Source organism: Babylonia areolata, chromosome 24 (assembly GCF_041734735.1).
Source record: "Babylonia areolata isolate BAREFJ2019XMU chromosome 24, ASM4173473v1, whole genome shotgun sequence".
Lineage (NCBI taxonomy): Eukaryota > Metazoa > Mollusca > Gastropoda > Neogastropoda > Buccinidae > Babylonia > Babylonia areolata.
Genome location: NC_134899.1, coordinates 20,689,027 through 20,702,514, shown reverse-complemented (window position 1 = coordinate 20,702,514; position 13,488 = coordinate 20,689,027). Strand labels below are relative to the sequence as shown.

Below are 13,488 nucleotides of genomic sequence, written 5' to 3'. Positions count from 1 at the left end.
AGAAGAAGAAGAGGCCAAGAAAACCACACAAGGAAAAAAGGCGAACAAAACGAAGCGACAAATAAGAGGGGGAAAAAAGAAAAGAATGTGAAAAAAATAGTAGAAGGTGGAACGACGTAAAGGACCTAGAAAAAAAAAGCCCCAGCTGTCTAGATTGGGAGAGGTTTCAGAATGGGCATTAACGTGGATGGCATTAGGGTGCTGGGTAGAGGGTGAATATGTCCAACAAATCGGAACAGACTGGCATGTGAACCACAAAGAGAAAGAGTGGTTACGAACATTCCATTCCCCATCCAGAAGCGGTGTGTGAAAACAATAGTTTATTGGTACAAATAAATCTAATATTCAACAAACAGAATTATAACAATACAGGTTACGTACGAAATCTGAAACGCCTAGTAACTGAGACCAAAGGCAGACATGACGATAGTGTTAAATCAGCCAAAAATATCGACCTCATTCATTGAGTCATGATCAGAATACGTTTGACGAGAGAAGGGTGTCTTTGACACTCCTTTGGCATTAATTGTTCTCTGAGATCAACCAGAGAGAGAGGTAAAGAGAGAGCGTTCCCGAACAGATTAATATACAGCTAAAAAAAAAAAGTGGGTCTCACCAGAGGAAATAATGCAGTGGTAAGAACAACTGACAATTGGGTGATGAGAGAAAAAGAACGTGAAATACGACTTCCACCTACAGCCTCCGTGCATTTCTAACCAGTCGACAGACTTCAAAGTAGCGAGTAACAAAACTGATCAATAATAAGTAGTTTTGTGAGCAAATTTCTGAGTTAAAAAATTATTGAGAAATAAAAAGAAAAGTGAACGACTGATCTTCTTATAGTGTTAAACGAGGACAGTGCAAATTACAGAACAGCAAGTTGAAGACAAAAATCAAAGAAACAAACACAGATTAATATGTAGCTAAAAAGTAGGTCTTGCTTGAGGGATAATGTAGCAGTAAGAATAACTACTGACAGTTGGCTGGTGGGAGAAAAGTTTCGCTGGAAGTCGTAAACTGGGTTGTCGTAACTTGTAGAGAGAGAGAGAGAGAGAGAGAGAGTGTGTGTGGGGCGGGGGGGGGGGCGAAAGAGAGAGAGTGGGGGCGAGGGGAAGGGGAGAGGGGGAGAGAGAGAGAGAGAGGGTGGGGGGCGGGGGGAAGAGAAGAGTCTAATCTGTGGAGGAAATATATTGAGGAAAAAAAAACTTCACTGACAATGAAGAGGAAGTGGGGAAAAGCTCTGTTTACTAGCAGATCCGTAACATTGTTTTTAAAAAAAACTCACAAAAGTTTGGGTGATATGATAAAACACCAACAGACTGTACCCGAGACACAGACACAAGCGCGTGCGCGCTTGCTTGCTTTAAAGAAACAAGATGAAATGATAAAAACAAAACGATGTGATGGATAAAAAAAAAAAAAGGTTTCCTTCGCTCTGTCATGTGTGCCCTGATCATCAGTTACTCCGTCAGTTTCTATTCTCTGTGTGAGAACAGGACATGAAAGACCTCTATATTTATGGCCTCCATACATTTCTACCCAGTCGTCAGACTTCAAAGCAGTGAGCAGAAAAAAAAAGAAGAAAAAATAGAAAAAACAACAACAAAAAAGAAGAAGAAGAAGAAAAAAACCGCGACAAAAAACTTTTTATTTGCTTTCAGAGTTTGATAAAAGTATATCGTTTCTATTTTCAGTTGTGGAGCTTTTAAAAGAAAACGAACGAATTCTGTTCAGTTGGAACTAAATGGGGACAGCATGAATTGCGAAATACGTACAAAGATGTGGAACAAAAATCGGAAAAGTACACAGAAACAGGACACAAACACACTCAAGCACACACACACACATGCGCGCGCGCGCGCGCACGCACCCACCCACATACACACACACGCTCGCGTGCGCGCAGTTTGATGAACGAATAAAATGCAAATGAAGCGTCGAACCTTGACCAAAATCTCTAACGAAAGATGTTGTGAAACAAAAAAAGGGACTGCTTATAAGCTTCAAAGCTCGTTTTGTCTCTAAACTACTACTACTACTACTACTACTACAGAGAGAGGGGAGGGAGGGGGGAACTGGATGCGAGCATAGAGATGGAAGAAGTAATGTAACGAAAACAGTCACTGAAAAGATAAAAATGAAAGCGCACTCGTAGGCGCATATAAGATTCAGAGATTCAGATTGAAAACCAAAACGAAAATGTTTCGGGTGATTGGAGGAAAACCTTCTGCAAACGTCCCTCTCCCCCACTGCACACACACACACACACACACACACACACGAGCACGCACTGAGGATGCCAACACTCTATATCAAGTCGGTTTCTATTCTCAGATTGAAAACAGGTGGAAGACGACTTCTTTCTTTACATTCTCAATGTATTTCTCGCCAGTCGACAAACTTCAAAGCAGCGTAGAACTAATTTTATCCACTAAAATGTTTTGTGACTTGTCTTCGCTTTCTTATTTACAGTTCTCGGACAACACACACACACATTATATATCTATATATAAACTATGTATGTCTGTGTCCGAGAGAGAGCGTGCGACTGAAACTGAACCCGCAATATCTTTGGCCTGTGCGTGGTATAAAAGAAAGACTAGGAAAAAAAAAAAAACCCACCCAGTAATTCAGTTTTCGGTTGTTAATCCCAGCCACACACACAAATCCCGCCAGCGCTCATCACAAGTCTACAGAAGAAAAACAAATTATTGGGAGCGAGAAACTGGCGTCTTTTTTTTTTTTTTTTCACTTACTGCGAACCACCCCTTCTCAACATCATTTCCTCCCAACCCCCTCCATCTCCATGACCTCCCCACTCCTCATGCACTCTTTTAAACTCTACTCCCTCCCCATCCCCCATCCCCCACCCTTGAGCTTCACTTGAGATCGATCGACTGCGCTAATGTTTTAAAGACTGACAGGTGGGGCAGAATCAAAGCCACGTAAACCTCCTTCGGCTGAATTTATATCCCGCCTTCTCTCTCTCTCTCTCTCTCACACTTTCTCTGTGCGTGTGTCTCTGTCTCCCCCCCCCTCTCTCTTCCTGTTACAGCATTAGCCAATAAATATACACATGAGACAGCAGGCACAATGGAGATTTTGTTTCGTTTTCGTACTTCCAAGCTTTTAGTGTTTGTTTGTTGTTGTTTTTTTATTTCATTTTGTGCGTCATTTGCTTTTCAATTGCTAGCCCCGCCCCCACCCGTACCCCCGCACACACACACACATCCCAAATAGGCTATTGTCAATAAATAATTTTCATTTCATTTCTCTCTCTCCCTCTCCATCTCTCCCAATGTCCTCGAGTCCGAAAGGCTTCTTTTAACTGAATGGACATTTAAAATAATTGTCATTGTCATTCTCTCTGTCTCTCTCTCTTCTTTTACGAAGTGTACACAACCATCACACCAGTTGTTTGTTTTTTTGCAACGCTCCCATCATCAGAAAAGCGTATGGGTAAATACTGGAGGGACTTCTGGAAGTCGGGCGAGCAAAGAGCAGAAAGGTGAAAAATGGCACACACTCACTTTTTGTGAGGACATTAAGGAAACGAGGCAAGGAAGAAAACAGGAAGAAGAAAAGTGGGCAGGAAGAGATGGAGTGACTTGGGAGAGAGTGGGCAGGGAGAAAGGGAGTGAGTTGGGAGAGAGTGGGCAGGGAGAGAGGGAGTTGGTTATGGGAGAGTGGGCAGGGAGAAAGGGAGTTGGTTATGGGAGAGTGGGCAGGGAGAGAGGGAGTGTGTTGGGAGAGAGTGGGCAGGGAGAGAGGGAGTTTGGAGAGAGTGGGCAGGGAGAGAGGGAGTGAGTTGGGAGAGTGGGCAGGGAGTGAGTTGGGAGAGAGTGGGCAGGGAGAGAGGGAGTTGGTTGGGAGTGGGCAGGGAGAGGGGGAGTGAGTTGGGAGAGTGGGCAGGGAGAGAGGGAGTGAGTTGGGAGAGTGGGCAGGGAGAGAGGGAGTGGGTTGGGAGAGAGTGGGCAGGGAGAGAGGGAGCGGGTTGGGAGAGAGTGGGCAGGGAGAGAGGGAGTTGGTTGGGAGAGAGTGGGCAGGGAGAGAGTGGGCAGGGAGAGAGGGAGTTGGTTGGGAGACAGTGGGCAGGGAGAGGTAGTTGGTTGGGAGACAGTGGGCAGGGAGAGAGGGAGTAAGAGTGGGTTGGGATAGAGAGACGAAGGAGCAGCACCAGCAACATGGGGACCAGAGACAGAAGTCATACAGAACTGAAGATGAATTACTATTGAGTTCTGTTACAGTAACGCTGGGCGTGGGCAGTAGGTTAGGGGTCGGACGAAGATATGTATGTACGGGGTGGTAGATGTGTGCGTTGTGGTTTGTATTGAGAGAGATGGTTTTGGAAGCAGGGGAAGGAAAGACGGAAGGAAGATAAAAGAATAATCAAGAACTAACAAGAGGAAGAAGACAGGCGCGCAGAAAAAAAAGGGGGACACAGCTTTACAATAAAGACACAGAAGAAGACGATAAAGGGGAGGCGGGAGGGGGAGGGGGAGACAGGAGAAAACGAGGGGCGGCACAAGGACGACTGGAGCAGGAGAAAAAGATGAGGGACCAGGACCAGGACCAGGACCAGTGTCAGGAGAAAGGGGGTGGGGTGGGGGTCACAGGGGAAGGGTACAGGACGGAAATCCTCCAGTCTTCCTGTCCTTGTATGTTCGTTGCTAGCACGGCGAACACAAGACGGTGGCCTGGAGATAATGCGCCCGGTCAGGGAGTGAGTGACTCCGGGTTCCAGTCCAGCACCAGACCGAGACTTTTACTTCCCCCTCCACTAGACCTTGAGTGGTGGTCTGGGCGCTAACCTTTTGGATGAGACGAGAAACCGAGGTCCCGTGTGCAGCATGCTCTTGACGTACGTGAAAGGCATAATAATGAGAAGAATGATAATGCTTATAATGATAATAATGTTGATGGTGATGATGATTATCATGGTGACGATGATAATTTAAATCATAAAGCGCCTTTCCAAGTAAACCATGCTCACACTGCGGTGTACAAAGTAAGGAAAAAAAAAAGAACTGGTTTGTAAAAACATGAATTTAAAGATTATAATGACTTTCAGCAAGCATAACTCTCCATATGCGGCTAACACTCTCATTTACGTCCATACACACACAAAAAATCACACACAACACTCAATTTGCATATCATACAGCACAACACCTAAACAAACGCACATCAGACATCGCAATGCTTAAACACCAGCATGAAATTACTTAAACCAATCTCAATACATTTAAAAACCAACCACATACATTACAATGCGTAAATAATGTACACCTCAATTAACGACACTTAAAAAAATCATATCACAATACTTAACACCAGTATCACATTGCTTAATCAAACCAATCCAAATATATTTAAAACCAAACCTCATCACATAACATACATCACAACGACATACGTCACAATGCCTAAATAATGAACACCCCAAATCACGATACTTAAATCAACCTCCTCTGCCCTCCACTCGACGAACCAACAACATGCACAGAAAGAAAATAAAACAAACAAAAACAAAACAAGCACATACACTCGCACGCCGAAGGAAAGGTGAGATTCAAATGGGTGTGTCCGTAAATTCTTTTTTTAAAGTTTCGAAACACTGAGTCTAAAAAATGCACTCACCGAGAGTTATCATGGCAACAGGGATGATCATGGACACCGCCAGAATCACCGTCATTAGATCTGGACAACGAAAGGAAAAAAACAAGTTTCATTTGAACTGAAACTACTGGCCTTGTTTGCAAAAAAAAGTGATTGTAGACATTATGTTAAGGTAATATTTTGTCACTTTTCAATATTAGGCGCTTGAGAGGAGGTATGAAGTATTTTTTTGGGCCTTGTGTGCACATATTTGAATTTCCATGATGTATAAATGCAAATTATGTATGATTTTGTGTTGTATGTATCTAACTGCCGTACAATGCCAGGTGCGTGTCTTCAGAAAATTTCGTTTACGTTTAAAAAATAGTAAGGGGAAAGGCGGGGAGTGGGGGGGGGGGGGGGTGAATGGTGAGTTGGGAGAAACAGGATAGATAGAGGGTGAAACATATGCAGGACACCACCTACGAATCCCCAAACTAATAGGTTTCAATAATCTTTGATTGTTCAACAGTACATAACTATGACAACTATACAAACAAAGACAAAGAGCATCAACAAGCTTAAAGCTTATACCGTGCTCACACTTTGCACTTCAGTTTTAACATGACGGCTGATGAACCATATCATCATTTGTATCAAGTAAGTTATTCACAAACAGTAAGTGAAGAAACTAACTGCTCAGTTAATTAACCCCAACTAACTGTTTAGTCGCGGAAACAGATGGGAGAGCTGCCGAAATTTGAGCAACACGCCCAAGACGCATCCACAAAGTGGACGATAATCGACTTCGTGGTATTCACATGTCTCAAATTTCATCACACTTAGCCCTGGGTAGGAGCCGGCCATGGGCCGAAAAATTACCACCTCTGCTGGGACTCGAACCCACGTCTCCCAGCGGTCAGCCCTCGACGCTATCGTTTCGAAATGAATAGGATTAGAATACAGAAAATACTATGTCGTGATTTTTTGTGTGCTGGTTTTTTACATGCACATCAACCCGCAAAAAAGACGAACGTTGTTCAGTAAACTGAACACAACTGAGATCCACTGGGCCGGGAGGGGGGGGGAAGGGGGGGAGGGCATGAAGCATACAGTGATTATATAAAGTTATTGAGACAATTTCTATCATCAATTATCCTTGTTTGAAGGGGTGTAGGTGTGTGAATAGCAGGCAGCAATAAATGTCTTGACTGGGTGTGGTCTTATCGCTCTTCACTGCGTCCAGCGTTTTCTTTTTTTCTTTTTCTTTACTGTCCTTCTCAGCGAGCACCTGCTCCCAATTTCCCCCAATCTCCGCTGGACATTTACACCGTCATTGCCTGGTCCCGGGTCCCGAGTCCAGAACGAGAAAGGTGGAGGGTTGTATGTCGGACTGGCAACCCACCATTTACACAACAACAACAACTAAAAACCGAAAAAAAAAGGAATACATTAAAAAAACAAAAAAAAACCCCAAAAAACAAAAAAACTGACGCTATAGAAACGCCGCTGCACATTGATTTTACACCCCACGTGTCCATCTTTTCTATCGATCTTGAAGAAAAGAAGATTCATCAACAAATCCTTCTTTGAGTTTGTCCCGCCTGTTTTATTTGTTCATTCTTCTCTTCTGTCTTTGGACAAAGTTGTACGAGGCTGGCTTCTGCGGCAATGGGTTCATTCACAGGATAAAGTGGAGGTGACAGCCCTTCACATCCACGTCCTATCATCCTGGCGTGGCAGGTTTTGGGGAACTAAAAAGGTCGAGAACACTGACCACTCAGGGTTAACAGTTCTAGTTTATCTCGGTGGGCTCTGGTAAGAGAGAGGGTGTGGGCGTGGACAGAGCGAGAGGGATTGTCATACTAAATACCCAGAGAGAAAAATGTTGTGAACATGTTCAATGCCATCCAGCAAACGCAGTTTACACAAAATCAGGAAGAGTGAAACTAGTGGTGAACAGACAGACTGATACTTATAGAAGACCGAGACATAACAAGCATATCATGAGCTTGGAGGCTGTCCAACGTCGAGCTACAAGGTGGGTGTGCCAAAAGTACAGAAGAACCTCCAGTGTAGTCGACATGCTGAACAACCTGGAATGGGCAACGCTGCAGTGTAGGAGACAAAAGGCACGCCTTACAAACTTCTACAAGATCCACAACAAACTGATTTCAATAGACAGCCAGTACGCTCTGTTCCTATGTCCCCAGTTCCCGGTAGACGTCGAACCCGCCACACCAACTCCATGTCCCCTCCTGCAAAACGGAACACCACAAATACTCCTTCCCAAGGACCATCCTGAATCGGAATGTGCTCCCAGACTGCAGCAGCTGCACTCTCGGAAGACATTCCATCACCGAATCTGAATAGAAAGTTTTTTCTCGGATTGTCCCCACTTAAGTGTGAAATAATCTTCAACAAGATGAAGGTGTTCTGAAGAAAAAGAAGAAGCAGCAGGAGAGACAGAGAGACAGAGAGTGTGTGTGTGTGTGTGTGTGCGTGTGCGCGCGCGTGTGTGTGTGTGTGTGTGTGTGTGTGTGTGAGAGAGAGAGAGAGAGAGAGAGAGAGAGAGAACACCATAGAAAATGTAAAAAAGAATACCTGATGCATAAAATAAAATCTTTTTTTGTTTTCCAATGGACAGTGTTGTTGGAAGACAAAAAAGATATATATATATATATATACATACATACATATACTTGAAAAGCGCAGAGAAAAATTCCAGTTGCACAAACCACGATAAATCAAATGTAAAATAAAGCATAAAACAGAATGAAATAATGGAAAGAGAGTAATATAGAGTGCAATGGGTAGCCCTGACAACACACCCATACCAAATACACACAACAACAGCAAACACACACACCACCATCACAACACCAACAATCCCCATCGACTGCCAAGATTTAAAAAAGTGGTAAACGACTTAGCTGCAGGACTCAATTTTTACCTGTCGGCTACATCAATGCAAGGAAATATCTGCTGTAAAACTGAATGAAAATCTGATCTAACTATCAGTTGTAGGAAATTGTCATCAAGGTAAAATATATTCCAGCTCGACCTTCATATTTGGTGAAATGTTTCTGGAGAAGATGACAATGTAGGTACTGAGAGGGTTGGAGAGATAGGAAGGAGGACCCCAACTGAAATACTTCATCATATGATAATAAAGGAGAAGACTCATAAGTCAATGTTCAGAATCCAACAAAACCACCTTAGCACGCATGTCTAACACAAGGGCCATAACTCTAGGGAAGCAGAAAAAGAAAACATTCCGTAAGAAAAAAAAAGCAGATTTTCATGTGGTAGATAAACTACCATGTTGTGAAATATCATAGAGATCCCAGTGACTGACTGACCAAGTTTGCTTCACTGGCCTTCGGTGCACCAACCATGACAAACTTGTTAATTTCTCTCCCTTTCCTGCTTCCACAGCTGCCATTCTCTCTTGACGTCGTCCAGACATGCGCGCCATCTGATCATTTCCACTGCGATGCTAACTTCCGGCTCTGCAGAATACCACTTTCCCGTCGTCACCGAGCTCCGCCAATGTTAAACTTCCAAACTTGTAATCGAAAGGATGGACCGGTTTTCCGCCGTCCCTTATCCTTTTATCTTTGAAATCATGTCCGAAAACTGGTCTTTTTGAATGCCTTTGATATGTAGATGAGTTTTTGTCTTCAGGTGTGTGTGTGTGTGTGTGTGTGTGTGTGTGTGTGTGTGTGTGTCTCTGTGTCTCCCTGTGTGTGTGTGTGTGTGTGTGTGTGTGTGTGTGTGTGTGTGTGTGTGCGCGCGCGCGCATGCATTGGTTAGTTTGATACTAGAATATTATGATTATTTTAGTTTTAGACTGGGACATTACGTTGTAGTTTAAGTGTTTGAATCGTGCAAGATTGTTCGTCGTATTCTGGGCTTTACAATACAATTTACCATAGTTACTGCGATAAAGGTGCCAGTGTGATCGATTTTAGATTAAAAACCAAACCAACTGTTCCTACGCACTCACACTCTACACGTACACACACGTAAACGTCCAATCCCGTAAGCAATCAACATATATGGTTAAACAAATAAAAAGAGAAATGAAACAGCTGAAGCAATACTACTGCCTGCATGGCTGTTGTCCACAGCAGAGAATCAAGAAAAAGAAATGTTAACTGCTGCCCCCTCTCTACCAGCCCTGACGTGCATCCCACCTCATCGCCCAGCTTCTCGGCTCCGCTGCACTGTCTCCCTCCCTGGTAACCCCCACCCACCCCCACAATCACCACACAAAACCCTGGATAGTCCAACGCTTCTGTCTCCCTCCCCACTAACACCCCACCCCCCACCCCCACCCCCGACCCCAACAATCACACCATGCAACCCTGGATGGTCCCAACATTTCTGTCTCCCTCCCCACTAACCCCCCTCCCACCCCGACATTCACCCCATAAAACCCAGGACAGTCCCAACACATGTGTGAACAACATGCCATGATATTTTGACAGACTCTTTTTCCTGCATCAGTCAGTGTTTTTAGTTCATCACGGTCTTCCTCAGGACTATGTCAAAAATGCACACAGATGGGGAACGAGTGCGCGAACATTGCCGCTACTGTTCGTCTGCGGAGTTCGATAACTAGCGGCGTCTGCCGCTGTGATACACGTTGCTTGCTTCGGTACGAAGTAATTACAGCCCTTTCGGCAGAAAGCGATAGATGCCAGCCTCTCAGGTTGTGTCCATTTCCTAATTTCCCTCATCCAGATGGTAGATTTATTCATTTGTATTGTTGCAGTTGTTCTTAACACAGTATGAAAGGGAAAACCGATCTCAAATCGTCAGATTGTGTTTGTTCAGAACAGGGCTGTCATGGACAATGAGTGAACAAGAACAACACACATGCACGCAATTCACACACACACATCCATCATCACACCCATTCTGCGTGAAAAACTGTATACTCCCATCATTTTAGTCCACAGAACGATTATACCCTCACCCACCCACCCCCCTTCCTTTTGCAGTTCAAACCACCCCAACACTCACGCCTCAAACAAAATGTATGCGCCACCTAACAAGATATCAGACTGTGCAGACGCTTGTTCAGTGACGCCCCCAGATCACTGACAGACTCTGCAGGCAGCAAATTGTGTTCTCGTGTCCCATCACACGTCTTCCTATTATTCATGCACGGAACCGGGGACGCGACGATACGCATGCGTGTGCCGACGCAGCACTGTTTGATAGTGAAAGCAGATTAAGAGCGGCGTCTGTTCTTGCACTGCGCTAAAGTGACTTGTTAGGATCCCATCTGAAACCGTTTCCGGCGGTGTGATGAGATAACGAGGAATGCCTGTTTTCTCGGGCTGTTTTCGGTCACAGACAGGAATATTTTCCTGGCCAGATGGTAATGATGCTGTGTGGTTACCAGGACGGGGTGGTGGGTTGCCCTGGGGGTGTGGGGAGGGGGTGTGAGGGACCAGGGGAAGGAAATAAGGACGCCCGAGGGAGGAGAGTTGGAGGGAACGTTTCAACTGGTCATTAAAAACCCCAGAAAAAAAGCTTCTCTCTCGTGTTTCTACTTACATTTAATGATGCATTGAATTTCTTCTTCTTTTTTTGTCTTTTTATTCTCCTTCATATTATTGTCATTGTTGCGTCTGTCGTCATTATTGCTATAAACTCGGTTTTTAAAAACAGGACACACCTTTTCTTTAAATTCGTAAGTGCATCACATTGCTCCTGGAAAGACGGACTGGAAACACACACACACACACACACACACTGCACGTGAAAGACTGCCCAAAGCACCCCAGTCTGAAACGCCGTTCAATATCACTCTTCTTCTCATTGTTCAGCTGCAATGCCCAACCCCCTGCCCTCACTCATTCCCCCTTCCCCTAGCCCGAATCGTATGTGTCATCTAACCAAGTCCTCGAATTTGCTCATACTTGATTGCTGTCAGCTTTCAGATTGTTGACACTTTCGCCTCTTTACCGCAGCAAACTGTGTTTTCCAGTCCCTCATGGTACGTCCTCCTATTATCCACGCGAGGAACTAGGGACGTGATGAACATAATGTGCCGACACTATCTTTGGAGTTTGGATAAGAGATGTGGGTAGCCTTGTGCTTGCGCAGTGACAACTTTGGTACAAATTCATCTGCCATTTATTGGCTGCATGACTTGGTTACCGAGGAATGTCTGCCGCCTCAAAGATGTAGTGCTACAAGTTTCCAGGGTCTCATGAGAGTGGTCACAAACGGGAAAGTTCAACGCCATGAAAGAGCGCCATCTGCGAATGGCGGTTTGAGTGTTGCGTGTGCCAGCTGTCTCGGCCAAGCCAATCAGAAAGTGTGTAGCTCGTCTGGGAACCGGTCGCTGACTTCATAGCTCGCGTCATTCTGTTGATGACAGTTTCTGGCAGTGTCTCCTGTTCAGATGACAGCTGTACTCACCAGTGGGCAGGATGGTCTGTGCGATGGGGTGCAGCACGAGTAGGGTTTTGTGTGCGGGAGGTGAGTGAAGGGAGGGTGAGGGAGGCAGAGAGGAGCCAGGTTCTCAATATTGAGGATTGCAGAGCAAAAAACGTGTCAACGTTAGTTTCTTCCCCTTCTTTCTGGAGTTCATATTCCTTGATTATTATCATTATTATTATCATTATCATTGCTATCAGTTTTATTATTATGGGTAGGAGTAGATTAGCAGTAGTAGTAATAGTAATGGTGTTGTGATTGCTGTTGATAAAGCAGATAATCGAATAAAGCTATATCTATATTTGTTACCCAAAAGAACAGATTAAAACTTTTTAAAAAAAAGAAAGTGCACATAATGTTCGACATCGGCCAAACATTTGAGGAATAATGCACTGTCTTAAAAAAAATATATATGGCCTTACTATGTCGTGAAAAAATAATGAAGATACTGGAAACCGACTGGCCTAGATTTTCCTATCCAATTTTCTCTGAATGCACCAGACACGACGACAAGATTGTTAGTTTCTCTGCTAGCACCCGCTCCGTCCTTCAGTCCTTCAATGATCCAGTCGGCTCTGTCATTCTCTCCCTTTCGTGTCCTCCAGACATGCGCTGCCTTCTCGTTATTTCCGCCGCGATGCTGACTGCCTTCCGCCGATTTAGAATACCCGCTTTCCACTTCCGCCCGTTTCAAAAAGTCTCAAGCTTCCAGTCAAAAGAACGGACCATCTCTCTTTCCGACGTGGCGCTGTGTCCCTTTCATCTTGTGAAACCTCCCTTGAGCGCTGCTCCTTTGATTAGCAAATGATGAATTCGTCAGGTTCCGTGACGCATATCCGTGTGTGTGTGTGTGTGCGTGCGTGCGTGTGTGTGTGTGAGAGAGAGAGAGAGATTCCTAACCTCTTATTTGAGTGCTAAAAAAGCCCATTCTTTTTATATTAACTAATTCTAAAATACAGAGTAGTTAGAAACAAACCATACAGTGAAATATTGCGTCCTTTACACACACACACACATATACCTCAAAGCCCCGAGACTCACCACTGGAGCAGAGGATCTTGCCCACCCGGCAGACGAACTCGCACGAGCTGTCCGTGTCTTTAGCCAGCTCCTCGATCTGTAACACCGTGTCCTGCCGGCCCATGCCCGTGTCCACAGACACCGACTGCGACCAGTCCACGCTCGTCTTGAACAGCTGCTTCTGGTCGTCGTAAGACTGAAAGGAAAAAAACAACAAACGGAAATGGGGTCGGTAGGGATGAAAGGAGGGAGGGTGGGTAAATGCGAGGTGGGGGTGGGGAGGGGAGTGGTTTCACAGAGAGTGGATGGTGGAAGGAGTGGTTGGGGAAGGGTAGGGGATGGTAGCGGATGGGTGGGTGGCAGATAATGAGAGGGACAAAAAAAGGCATTAAAAAAAAAAAATCCACACAC

General features: G+C 44.8%; 2 protein-coding genes across 2 annotated transcripts in view; one reads left to right on the top strand and one right to left on the bottom strand.

The window, feature by feature from the left end:
* LOC143299199 (leucine-rich repeat-containing protein 59-like) overlaps positions 1 to 9,167 on the top strand; it is a 99,556-nt gene extending 90,389 nt beyond the window's left edge. The window contains exon 6 of the transcript XR_013057487.1: positions 9,037 to 9,167. The gene's annotated coding sequence lies outside the window, so the exon portion shown is untranslated. The remainder of the gene's footprint in view (positions 1 to 9,036) is intronic.
* The window catches only part of LOC143299198 (transmembrane protein 272-like), a 36,479-nt gene that overhangs the window by 3,917 nt on the left and 19,074 nt on the right, over positions 1 to 13,488 (bottom strand). The window contains exons 3-4 of the mRNA XM_076612367.1: positions 13,099 to 13,273; positions 5,641 to 5,700 (exon numbers count right to left, since the gene is read on the bottom strand). Coding sequence (XP_076468482.1) covers positions 5,641 to 5,700; positions 13,099 to 13,273 — 235 coding nt within the window. The remainder of the gene's footprint in view (positions 1 to 5,640; positions 5,701 to 13,098; positions 13,274 to 13,488) is intronic.